At 50.4% G+C, this 12442-nt stretch overlaps 4 protein-coding genes across 4 annotated transcripts; 3 read left to right on the forward strand and 1 right to left on the reverse strand.

The window, feature by feature from the left end:
* Nucleotides 1–1308: 1308 nt before the first annotated feature.
* On the reverse strand, nt 1309–2887 carry GMORB2_2357 (homogentisate 1,2-dioxygenase; the record flags this gene model as incomplete). Its single annotated transcript, XM_035464337.1, has 2 exons — nt 1309–2532; nt 2600–2887. The coding sequence occupies 2 exons, from the start codon at nt 2885–2887 to the stop codon at nt 1309–1311; spliced, it is 1512 nt and encodes a 503-aa protein (XP_035319523.1).
* A 741-nt stretch (nt 2888–3628) lies between these two features.
* Nucleotides 3629–5191, forward strand: GMORB2_2358 (Cytochrome P450; the record flags this gene model as incomplete). The annotated part of the gene is made up of 1 exon (XM_035464338.1): nt 3629–5191. The coding sequence occupies one exon, from the start codon at nt 3629–3631 to the stop codon at nt 5189–5191; it is 1563 nt and encodes a 520-aa protein (XP_035319524.1).
* A 901-nt stretch (nt 5192–6092) lies between these two features.
* GMORB2_2359 (alpha-glucuronidase) lies at nt 6093–8697 on the forward strand (the record flags this gene model as incomplete). The annotated part of the gene is made up of 2 exons (XM_035464339.1): nt 6093–7325; nt 7381–8697. 2 exons carry the CDS (start codon nt 6093–6095, stop codon nt 8695–8697), a joined length of 2550 nt encoding a protein of 849 aa, XP_035319525.1.
* A 983-nt stretch (nt 8698–9680) lies between these two features.
* On the forward strand, nt 9681–11237 carry GMORB2_2360 (uncharacterized protein; the record flags this gene model as incomplete). The annotated part of the gene is made up of 2 exons (XM_035464340.1): nt 9681–10228; nt 10283–11237. 2 exons carry the CDS (start codon nt 9681–9683, stop codon nt 11235–11237), a joined length of 1503 nt encoding a protein of 500 aa, XP_035319526.1.
* Between the last annotated feature and the right edge of the window lie 1205 nt (nt 11238–12442).

Below are 12442 nucleotides of genomic sequence, written 5' to 3' on the forward strand. Positions count from 1 at the left end.
TGGTACATCTCTGTGGGGACCATGCATCTGGATAGGTCTAAGAAGTAGTTGGTCGCGTTCCTCGCACTTCCATACCGGCGGATGAGCTTAGGAGTGAACCGTGCGGATATTGACAAGATGCAGGTAAGAAGAAACCTGCTCGTCCTCGAGGGATGCTGAACCAGGCTTTCCAGGAAGACTGCCTTGGGGAGAAATCCGAGTTGGAAGTAGGAGGTGACAAATGTGCGGCAACCTTCAACTATCTCGTCATGAGGTGGCATGACGTCGCCAAGATCTCTAGCTCTCGGGCTTTCAAGGACCCTATCTAGCCTTCCCCCAATGACGCCAAATGTCAATCTGGTATCATTAGGATTGCCATCTCCATTTATGGTGCCCTTCCGTTTGACGGGTGACTGGTCGTGAAGAACACTGCTGTCGCTTGCACCACAAGTTGGTGCCGTACCCTGAGAGTCTGTAGGGTCTAACACTTTGGCGACAACGGGTCTCCTCCGATATTGTCGATCAAAGTCCCTTTCTCCCCGTTTGGGAAAATAACATTCCGAAGCCACTTGGAGTCCAGCTTGCTGGCAGGCTTTACATGGCGGGGCCGGTGTCTCGTGTATACACTTGGTACGGTACCGGCGGCATCGGCGACATGCGACGGCTCCTCGGCGGCGTATCGAACGTGTTTGATCTGGTAGATTCGGTGGCACTGCGTCGTGGTAAAATTCACCGGTAGGTGTCGGCTCGGGTGCTGTACTCATTTTTGGATGCCGGGGAAAGACAACACAGACAAGAGGAATATATTGACCGGCAGTATCAGTGAATAGAATTTGGGCAGGTAATGGCCGTATTTTGAATGGTTGGTGCAACTAGGGATCAAGGGCATGCATGACCAGAGATAAGAGGACCGCCGGATATATGCAGCGGGTGACATTCCCCACTACGGGCGCCCGCGATAATAGCTATTGGTTAGCGAGGCTTCTGTGTTGAATGGATTCCGTGTAAGTAAGTTACCATTCGAAAACGGCCAGGTGTGGTCGAATGATATTGTGTTTAATGAGTCAGTTCGTCACGATGAATGTGAATCGACTCCTAAAACTATTGTTTGCACCTACAAAACAGCCCATTTGAACAGGTTGCTCTATAACGTATATATCGTGACCCCACGGGATACAGCTTGCAGTTCCACTGCGTACGGTAGTACACAGGAGACCCGGGATATTGTGACATGCATAGAATGGAGGTTTGAGCCGTTACATGTAGTATTTCTCGATGTTTCCAGAAACTATGCAATTCTGCCAGTTTATTCTCACCGCCCAGAGAGCCTCAGGTCTCTTCTGTTCGGCTGTAACCCTTTTCATGGCCGTTGACTCGGCCGGTACCGTTCTTATTGGGCTTCTGTTCAGCTGGAAGAGCTGGAAGCCCAGCTGCTATCAGGTCCGAGTTTACATGATCAAGATGTTGGATAAAATGTGCCTTGACACCGTCCCACTGGTTAACAGAGCTAAGGTTGAGGGACTCGCTACCCTTGCCCTTCAATGCCCAGTTTGTCAGGAACATGGGAACACTGATATGGAACATGAAAGCAATAGTATCCTCGCATATGCGTGTTGGGGTGAGGTCTTTTGTTGTTGCGTCCAGCCATGTCTCATGCGTTTCGCCATGCGGCAGATACGAAGCTTCATAGCTAAGACCTCCAGGTTCCAATGCATGGCTACTACCACCATATCGTCCATAAATGAGGCCCATCATCTCCGTACTCATGTTGCGGTGGTAGTAGGGCGGTCTGAAAGTATCTGATGTGCTGATCCATTTCGGTGTGAATACTAGAAAGTCAGAAGCCGAGACGCCAGGGATCTTGGACCTGGCGGTCAAGACGCAATAAATCGTAGGATCTGCCTGATCCTTCTCAACATTGGCCATGTTGACGAACTTCTCAATGGCGTACTTGTACGGCACGAGGTTTCCATGCCAGGCCACAACATCAAAGGGCGTATGGTCTTGTTTACAAGAATGCAAGCCACCAGCGACCTTGTAGACAATCTCCCAAGTCGAGTTGTCAACATCAAAGCTCGCCAGGGGAGATTCAAAGTCTCGGGGAAGAGCCATGCCATTTGATCCAACTGGGCCAAGTTCGGGGAGCTCATAGTGCGCCCCGAAGATCTCCTGGACGTATCCTCGTACGGCTCCATCTGGAAGTTGGACTCGAAACCTGAGGCCGGCCTGGATGACAGCCAGCTCACCAGGCCGCACCATCATCCAGCCAAGCTCAGTCTGTATATTGAGACGGCCATGTTGAGGAAGGATGAGAAAGTCGCCGTCGCTGTTACAGAATGCCCTGTTTTCCATAGACTTGTTCGCTGAGTAGATATGTATCGCGAGTCCTTCCCTCAACGTGGGGTCTCCATTGCCGCCAACAGTTTTGATGCCCTCGACGAAATCAGTTCCTGTCGATCCCGACTCCCCTTTTGATAGCGGAAATGGGCCCCAGGCTTGCTGCGAGGCAATGAACTCGACCTTTGAATTCGCTGACGAGAAACAGCTTTCAATCTGGATAGAGTATATATCAGTATACTAAAAGCAGAATGGAGTAACTTATAAAAGAGAGTTTACGTACATCTGGATTCATATCAGGCTTTGATGAAATCTCATTATGGGCCACCGAGGGCAAGATACGGTACATCCAAACATTCTGGATCATCTGCCGTGTTGCAACAAACGAAGAACCGTTCAATTGCTCTGAATAAAGGTCATATTTGACCTTCTGTGGTGCGTTTCGGCCCCGAGGGAGTACATTCGGCACTGCCTCCGACTCAAATCGGTTTCCAAACCCTGTCTGGTATGAATACGGATCATGGACAGTAGGTTGAGTGGTGTAGCCTGACGAGGCTTTAAAATGAACCATTGCGAGAAAAGAGAAAAGCCCAATTGGTAATATAGAGAATGTGTGGAGGAAGCGGCCGAAGGATGATATTGGTTTGGGTCCCGGCCAAGGTGTTGACTGGCACTTACTTGGAAGTTTCATCCGAGCGCAGAGTACAAGTAGGCTCCGGTCCTATCTGTATTCATCAGACGAGATTTGACAGACGGCAAGCCTATGACGTTCATTGTAGCGGACGTACTGTACATGGATCAATACGGGCTGTTCAATGAAATCATTGGTCCAATATCGCCGTATCAACCAAGTTTTAGAAGGATATTCTACACTGATTGCAGTTTCTTCTCGGGCACGTTGAATTGCTGATAAACAGTATCCACCCTGCGTTGCCCGTTTAGTCTCCGGCAAGATAAAGACAAAGACAAGCCGCGTGGATTCACTCCACGTGTTCCGAGAACACGGTACAATGTCTGGGCCAGAATGAACTGTTACCTGGTCAAGATGGCAGTCGTTGTCTTTGTAAATATGTGCCGGTTTATTGGCCGCGATACGGACAATTGGCTTTTGCATGTGAGTATACTCCGAATGTGACGACAGACAGCCTGGCGTCGCCATCAGTCAGCTCTAATACGTGCTGCTGCTGATATATCGTTGGCATGGAGAACCCCCGACAACCTGTCTTTGTGCAATTCAAAACGCACTCAATATTCCCGGTAACTTGGCCAAGTTTGGATGATAACGAATCGTCGTAACTTCAAACTCCTCTCTATGGCCATCCTCCAATTATTGGCTAGCCCGGCTGGTCTGGCACTCACTACACTTGGGCTGTTCCTGTTCGCAGCGCACTACCGCATCTCGAAGCGTCGGGATGCCACACTTCCACTGCCTCCTGGCCCACCCGGCGAGCCTATTATAGGACATCTCCGGGTTATACCCAGCTACAGCCCAGAATATACCTACATGCAATGGGGAAAGGAGTACGACTCCGACATATTATCATTCAACATTCTCGGCCAGCCAGTGATCGTTCTCAACTCTGTTCAGGCTGCGACGGACCTTCTCGACAGACGTGGGGGTAACTATTGTGACCGACCAAGATTCGTTTTGTTTGAGGTCATGGGCTGGGGAAAGACGTTGACATTTTTGCGATGGGGTCCTGAGTTCCGGATGCATCGCAGAATTCTACAAAAAAGTTTCCAAAATAGCAACATTGTTCAGTATCGCCCGTTGCAGCAAAGAGAGTCGACTTTGATGTTGAAGGGAATTGTTCAGAAGCCGGATGATTGGGAGAACATCATGCGTCGTTTTGCCGCAGCAATTGTGCTGCGGATCGGGTTCGGTATCAAGATCGACAGCGATGCCGACCCCTTCATTCAACTAGCCGCCGATGCTAGCTATGCTCTCGGTCACGGGGGGGCACCGGCCGGCACCCCAGTTGACTTCTTCCCCATTCTGAAATCAATGCCCTGGGTGTTCCATGACCGGTCCCTCGAATTTGCTCGGCAATGGAAGTGGGCAATCCAGGCAATCCACAACAAGCCCTATGAAGCAGCCGTGGCTTCTGATGAGAAGGTGAACTCCTTGATACAATCCCTGCTCGATCAAAGGGAGGCACAACTGGAGAAGGGACAGCTAGCGGAGCTGTCAGTAGATGACATCAAGGGCGCGGCTGGTGCCGTGTATGCGGCGGGGCAAGATACAACATGGAGCACAATGGTCGTGTTTATCCTGAACATGGTCCTGTGCCCTGAAGTGTTCAAAAAAGCACAGAAAATAGTCGATGAAGTTGTCGGTCGAGACCGTCTTCCCACATTTGAAGACAGGCCAAAACTGAGGTATCTCGACTACCTTGTGCAGGAGACACTCCGAATTTGTCCCGTGTCACCTGTCGGGGTTCCCCACCGGTCGTTAAAGGACGACACCTATAACGGTTACTTCATCCCCGCTGGGTCTTTCGTCTACGCCAATGCACGGGCAATGACTCGGGATACATCAAGATACAGCAACCCGGACACATTTGACCCGGATAGGTACGTGTCTGCGGAGGAGGGCGGCAGGGGCGAGCCATTTCCCAACGGCCAATTCGGCTTCGGACGGCGCATTTGCGTCGGTAAACATCTTGCTGAAGCAAGTGTCTGGATTGCTATCGCACAGATTCTCAGCACTCTCAAAATTGGCAGGGCTGTGGACGGTAATGGAAACGAAATAATTCCGGTTGAAGAATTGACAGCTGGTTTGACAAGTCATCCCAAGCATTTCCCCTGCAAGATGGAACCGAGGGATCAACGAAGTTTTGACGTCTTGATGGCGACGAACACAGATACATATTGAATATATTCTACAGTAATAATCAAAGGAGTTTTTCATGGTGAGCCACGTATTCCTCAGAAGCCCCCCATCAAGTGTACACAGAAATCGAAATACTACTCCGTAGCTGAACGAATTCCATAATAGTCGGCCCAGCATTTTATGTAGGGGGTAAGCGGACCCGAGTGTCAAGTGACCAGGTTGAAGTCGGGTTAGATGAGCCCGAGGGGGGAATGGGGTTATCCGTTGATGAGCGGTCTGCATCCTCCCCCCTGACGTTGTTTTAGCCTTGGCTTGGAGGTGTGACTATCATTAATATTAACCGGGATGCCAACTTCCAGGTGCCAAAGCATCAGCCGGGTAATCTTGCTTAACTCTCGTGCCGGATGGAGCATTGCAGTTCTTACGCTTCAACGAGGAATTCATAGTAAGCTTGAGTCATCAGCTTTGGCATTGATAATGTCCCTGTCCTTGAACAGATTATACAACCGTCCATCGATACTACCGACTAAATGGTCCAGCGAGGCTTCGGAAAGACTCGATTTCAATTCATACCCCGCATTCAGCATCGGGGATGAGAGTCCTTCGTAAAAGCGGACACACAAGCTAAAATCAACTATCCGCATTGTGAACCTTGGTTTATATCATTCTACAGCCAAGCATCCCCTGCAGCTTGACGACAGTCGCCTTTACACCCCGCATTCTGTCCCCGCAGACCATTGGATGTTTTAGCCTAAATTCTTTTAAACTTCTCAATTCTGGGGTCGCTCAAGCGAAGCTCCCATGAGCAATGATACGAGGCTGCGAAGTAAATTGGAGTAAATTGGATAAATAAGCTACATTTCCCCTTTTCGTAGGATAGCTATACTGAATCACGCGGACAACGGTCCTCCAAATATATTCTTAAAGTCATCCCCGTTCGACGATGAAGCCACTTTATGCATTTGTTGGACTACTCGCAGTAGTCAGAGGAGAAGATGGCCTCGATGGTTGGCTTCGATATTCTAGACTGCCCGACAGTCTATTAACTGACGAAAACCTTGATTCGACCCCTCGAGTTATCGTCACCCTGAACGCGACAAGTGGCGGTCCACTAGAGACGGCCGCTAAGGAACTTCAGACAGGCATACAAGGGATCCTTGGATTGGACTTGAGCACTGATTCAAACTCTTCCACATGGGAAGCCTCCAGGAGTATTATTCTGTCTACTGCAGATTCCTACGACAATCTCCGCAGCGAGAATTCTATCTCAGTCACCAAGTTGGATGGGCTTATCAAGGATGGATTTTACTTGAGCAATATTGGAGAGAATGTCTACATCATTGGGTCCAACGAGCGTGGCGCTCTTTACGGCGCATTCGAATACCTATCCATGCTGGCGCAGGGAAATTTCAACAAGGTAGACTACATCACGAATCCCGACGCACCCATTCGATGGGGCAACCAATGGGATAACCTCTGGGACAATGGAACGCATGGAAGCATCGAGCGTGGCTATGGAGGCGACTCCATCTTTTTCGACGGAGTTGGCTACGTGAGAGAGGATCTATCCCGCGTTCCCCTGTTTGGCCGGCTTCTCGCCTCGGTCCGTATCAACGGCCTGATCATCAACAATGTCAATGCCGACGCCACTATCCTCAGTGACAGGAACCAGGAGGGTGTTCAGAGAGTCGCTGACCTCCTCCGGCCGTGGGGTGTACAAATTGGGCTCTCTTTGAACTTTGCGTCTCCCAAAGACTTTGGAGGACTCGAAACCTTTGATCCCCTCGATAAAGGTGTCATCAACTGGTGGCAAGACATCTCGGATTCGCTGTTTAAGCGTATTCCCGACTTCCTTGGATATCTTGTCAAAGCTAGTTCCGAAGACCAGCCCGGCCCTCTGTCCTATAACCGGACCTTGGCAGAGGGCGCCAACATGTTTGCGCGTAGCGTTCAGCCATATGGAGGGCTCGTCCTGTTCCGCGCCTTTGTGTACAACCACCATTCTGATTGGAACGACTGGTACGCCGATCGTGCCAAGGCAGCGGTTGAATTCTTTGGAGGCCTTGACGGGAAATTTGACGACAATGTTGTCATCCAGATCAAATATGGGCCCATCGACTTTCAGGTCCGCGAAGCCGTGTCGCCCTTGCTTTCGAATTTGACGCAGACAAACACGGTATGGAACTTCTATTCACAAGGGTCGACCTAGTTGCTAACCAGGCTTGAGACAGGCCATCGAACTCCAAATCACGCAAGAATACCTCGGACAGCAATGTCACCTGGTGTATCTTGCACCACTTTGGCAAGATGTGCTTGGTTTTGATATGCGAGTGGATGGAAAGGAGTCATATGTAAGGGACATCTTGTCAGGAAAGGTCTTTGAACGCCCGCTCTCTGGATACACAGCCGTCATCAATGCTGGGATGGACTCTACATGGATGGGTAGCCACCTGTCCATGTCCAACTTTTACGCATTTGGCCGTCTGGCCTGGGATCCCAAGCTTGACTCTGCCGAGATTCTGGAGGATTGGACCCGCCTGACATTCGGTCTGGACGACAATATTCGCGAGGTCATCACCACCATGTCTATGAAGTCGTGGACGGCATATGAGAATTACAGCGGAAATCTGGGCATTCAAACCTTGACAGATATCCTTGGTCTGCATTACGGCCCGAATCCTGCATCCCAGGATAACAATGGTTGGGGGCAGTGGACAAGAGCAGATCACAAGACCATTGGTATGGACCGCACCATGTGGAACGGTACAGGATACACGGGGCAGTATCACGACGAGGTTGCCCAGATGTACGAGAACATCGAAACGACGCCTGATAACCTGCTTCTGTGGTTTCATCATGTGCCTTATACCTTCAAGCTTCACTCAGGCAAGACTGTGATCCAGCATTTCTACGATTCACACTACGATGGAGCCGAAACTGTGTCCCATTTTCACAAAGCGTGGGAAAGTTTAAAGGGTATCATCGACGAAGAGCGTTATGAAAAGCAGCTGTACCGCCTCAAGTACCAGGCCGGACACTCTATCGTGTGGCGTGATGCCATCAACGAGTTCTACCGCAACCTGTCAGGTATCCCCGACGAAGCCGGCCGTGTACGGAATCACCCCTGGCGTATCGAAGCTGAGAACATGACGTTGAGCGGCTACCAGCCTGTCAGTGTCACGCCATTTGAAACAGCATCGAAATACACTGCTATTGTGACAAACGCGACCGGTACAGCCACGGCCGAGATCCCATTTGAAGACGGAGTGTATAACTTGGCCATCAATTATTTTGATACTCCCAAGGGGAAGTCAACATATGACGTCAGTATCAACGGTCACATCGTTGGAAGGTGGGTGGGTGATGCAGAGGATCATCTTGGAAAGGTGGGGAGTGAGTACCTGGACGGAGATTCTGCCATCCGCATCACGTTTGAGAACATCACAGTCTCCAAGGGTGATAGGCTTCAAATCAGAGGCGTCACCGACGAGGGAGAGCAGGCACCCCTGGACTACGTCTCTCTTCTTCCCCAAGGTGTTGTGGACTAGATCAGAGTACATAGCATACCATTCAATTAGAGAAAGGTGCCTATCGCTGGGTCACAGTGCATTCGTGAAGACTTGAGTGGCGGCCGCTTTCTACACGGATGCATAGTAATGGTAATGCCGTGTAAGCTTTTAATTAGTTGCTGCAACCTCCATGGTCAGCATATTCTATCACACTGCTTATTTCAGTCCGATTTACAGTTCAAGATATTGTTGTGGTGGCAGTGATGCCCAACACTATGTTGTTCTCTCCAGGGCCATATTCGTTGTGAAAAGAGAACAAAGAGTGATGAACGAATCCAACTCGAGGGCCGTGCAGAACTGATATGCAGCTACACATCCAATAAGGTTGCATCGAAAACACGTCGGCCTCCTACAGTAGTTGCCATCGCTAAGACTCGTCATCTAGCATCCTCCCAGGAGTGGTGGTTCAGTATGAGGAGGCGCAATATGCAATATCAAGTCACACGGCGGCAAGCCAACGCATAGCCAACGTGCGGTTTCCGCCTTAGCCAAATACATATGCCTATTTCCGCTCCCGCGTCCCATGAGACTGGGCAGACTCACCGAGTACAGAAGTCGCAACCTCAGAAATCCCCAATCATGCCTTTGCTTCCACCCGTCGAGATCTCCACTCGCACCACAGCCAACCTGCAGCCAATAAGCCGAGTAACAGCGCAGAGCAAGGCACAATCGCGTATGGTTTGATGAAGGTGGATGATCCAATCGATCGGGGTTATCTGATATTGGGAATAGCGTGAGCATAAATGCCCAACCTTCTTTTCATCTGCGTAGCAGTGAATGGTGTGGACATCTCCAACTATTCCTCTCGCTCTCTATTCTTCTCCCTCTATCTATCTCTGGGCGTCGGAAAAGAATAAATTCCCGACACCATCAGTCGACGTGCAACACTAACAATGGCCTCTCCCACAGAAGAGAACCAAACAGGGGATTTGCCAAACGAGAATCACGACAACGAACCCGCCATGGAAGCGCTCAACAGAGCATCCGCATTCTTCGTTCGCTTTGGCTCGTCCGAAGGCTTCAAGCGGCTCGAGAATATGATTGACGACAATTCGAGTCTCCATCTCGAGTTAAACGAGCTGCAAATAGCTTATCGCCGGAGCCTCAAAACTCTTTCCGACGAAACGACAGAGTTTGAGAGCTCCAAGAAGAAGTTTGAGGAAGAACTCGAGGCTGAGACGTCAGCCAAGGCAGAGGCCTGGGTCCAGTTGCAAAAAACCCAGGAGGAACTAGAGAAGAAACGCGAAGAGGCAACGGCCATTGCCGAAGAGGTGGAGAGGAAGCAGACAGAGATACAGGGTCTGCAGGACGAGTTGAAGCAAAAGGATAGCCAGATCGGGGCTCTCGAAGAAGCCAGAGCTGAGAGGGACGAGCTTCGCGACAAACTCTCCTCGGTTCAGGGGGAAATTTCCACGATGACGACAGACCTGCAAGAGGCAAAAGGATCGCTAGCTGCCCTGAACTCCCTCATGGTCGAGCTCCGTGACACGGAGGAGAATGAAGATAATCTGTGAGTCAATGACAAAGCTGGGCATAGAACGACAATAGACTAACTATTTCCCAGCGCCAAAATACTGCGCAACTTTTTCACCACAAGCTATAAGTTGATTGATCGTTTCCTAGGCCAAGATCTGCCGTCCGAATGCCTTGCCCAGTCGTGGTCAACTGCTGCCCAAGTAAAACAGGATCTGGAAAGCAGAGGTATCAAAGCTCCCCAGCTACCTCTGCCACCTTCCAACTCGGAGGATGCCAAGAGGATGAGGGTCGCCCTAGGCTTGCTGGTCTATGGCAGAGAACTGGCCCGTAGCATTTGGAGGCCAACATACCTTACCGAAGACGAGGACATCAACAACGTGCTCGACAGGCTAAGCATCAATCATCCTCGGCACGAGTCCCACTTGCGGGCTACGATTCTTGGCGTCATCCAGGTACTTCCGGAGCAGCAGCAAACTGCCAAGCAAAAGAGAATCACCAGAGTGAAGCACCAGGTATACAAGTCCTTGGCCGGCCTGATTCCCGAGGATAGGCATGCCGAGTTCAAAGCCGATATCCAGAAGCTCACGACCAAAATGGGCGACACATGGGAGAAGACTCAGCGGTTGGAGACCATGGTGGAGCCCAATTTTGACGACTTTGTACCTGAAGACTGGAAGCCGTTCCCAGAGCCAACGGACGTCAACGCACAATCGGAACCAGTTCCAGAGCAATCGGAAACGCCGGTCGACGGCGACACCGGGGCCGTCCAGGAAACAGACGACGAGGACGACACTGTCTGTGTTCTGTGGCCTGTGTTTCTCTACCCCAGCATTGATGAAGGTGGCGACCTGGTGCGTCTGCAGAATGGCTACATCCTCTTGCGAAAGCAGTGCAGGGCTGCCGAGGCTGAGAGCGAAGAGAGCGAGAAGGCCAGTAGGGCAGATCGGAAAATCAAGAGGCAGAATGGGCCACCGAGGAAGCGGCGTGATTCGGGCGTGGGTTTTTTAGAAAATGGAAAGCCTTCGAATGGATCGCCTGCTTAATGTCGGAGATGAAGAGATGGCAAGTAAGGGGACGGTAACAGTAAAGGGGCGTACGGTAGATTGATTGATTGGGGCCGAGCCCGCGTGTCGTGGGGGTGTCGTGGGGGAAGGATTGCTCACTCGCTCGTTTCGCGTGAGGGTCGCACTACTCCGTATGTCTGTCTGTATCGAGAATGTCGTTATATTATCAGTCGCACCGAACCGTTTCCACCTCCTTTTAGGTTACCATGAGTGGTTTCCTCATGTGCAGATTTTGAGGGGCATGCACGACATGGACGAAAAGTGACGATGCCAGGCGGGGGGGGGGGGCGGTTTGGTGAGGATGTTGGCTCAATGGTGATTTATTACGTGGTCATGTGGCATCAGGCCGTCGTGCCCCACGTATATGTATGTACTGATAGAACAGGAAAAAACGTGCTTCTAAGCCACGACGATCAGCCAACGTAAGCGAACAGCATTACAATGCATAGAACGTCAAAGTACTAGGCGTCTTTTGTCGATCAAAGGATTCGGGGCCTGTTCTGGTTTTGTTCTTACGTAGGAGAATCCTTAAATATGGCAACGAAATCATCTAAGCCTGCTCTTCAGCGAGTGCGAATGGCAGTTGGGGAAGTGCAAAGCCCCCACTGCATGTAATAATACTGCCTATGTATTATTATTAGTTACTCCACACCATACAGTTTATATACGTCTAAGCTAAGCCCTCAGCTAGCAGTGCTAGGCTATCTGGACACTGCGAGTTGGTATCCTTTAGGAAACTAAACGGGCCAATCATTCAGTATGTAGCAGCTAAGGATGTCGTATCAGGGAAACCCATGAGGCTTGTGGGAGCCCTACGTCACGCGAAGCCAGCGTCTAACACGGAGTAATACGGTGCACTCTGTAGCGCTAGAGCTGGGCGTCGCTAGTATTGCAGTAATACTGATGGTGGCGTGGACTGTACCCGTGCAGTATACAGATTACATGTATACCTTATAGTGGTACTATCAAGCTGCAATACTGCACCGCTACAGTGAAGAGCCCCGTAAGCGCTGCTGTGCCACGATCCTCGTACGCATATCTCTTTTGTATTAATAGCAACTCTTATTAATCTACATATTCTCTAGACATGGGACAACTCAGTATTAATGTCTACGGTCGCCGTGTTGAATCTCCTAGAAAGTGAGATAACAAGATTGAAATACACCCTCTACGGTATTACTCAT

This window comes from Geosmithia morbida (genome assembly GCF_012550715.1).
Source record: "Geosmithia morbida isolate 1262 chromosome Unknown scaffold_13, whole genome shotgun sequence".
Classification (NCBI taxonomy): domain Eukaryota; kingdom Fungi; phylum Ascomycota; class Sordariomycetes; order Hypocreales; family Bionectriaceae; genus Geosmithia; species Geosmithia morbida.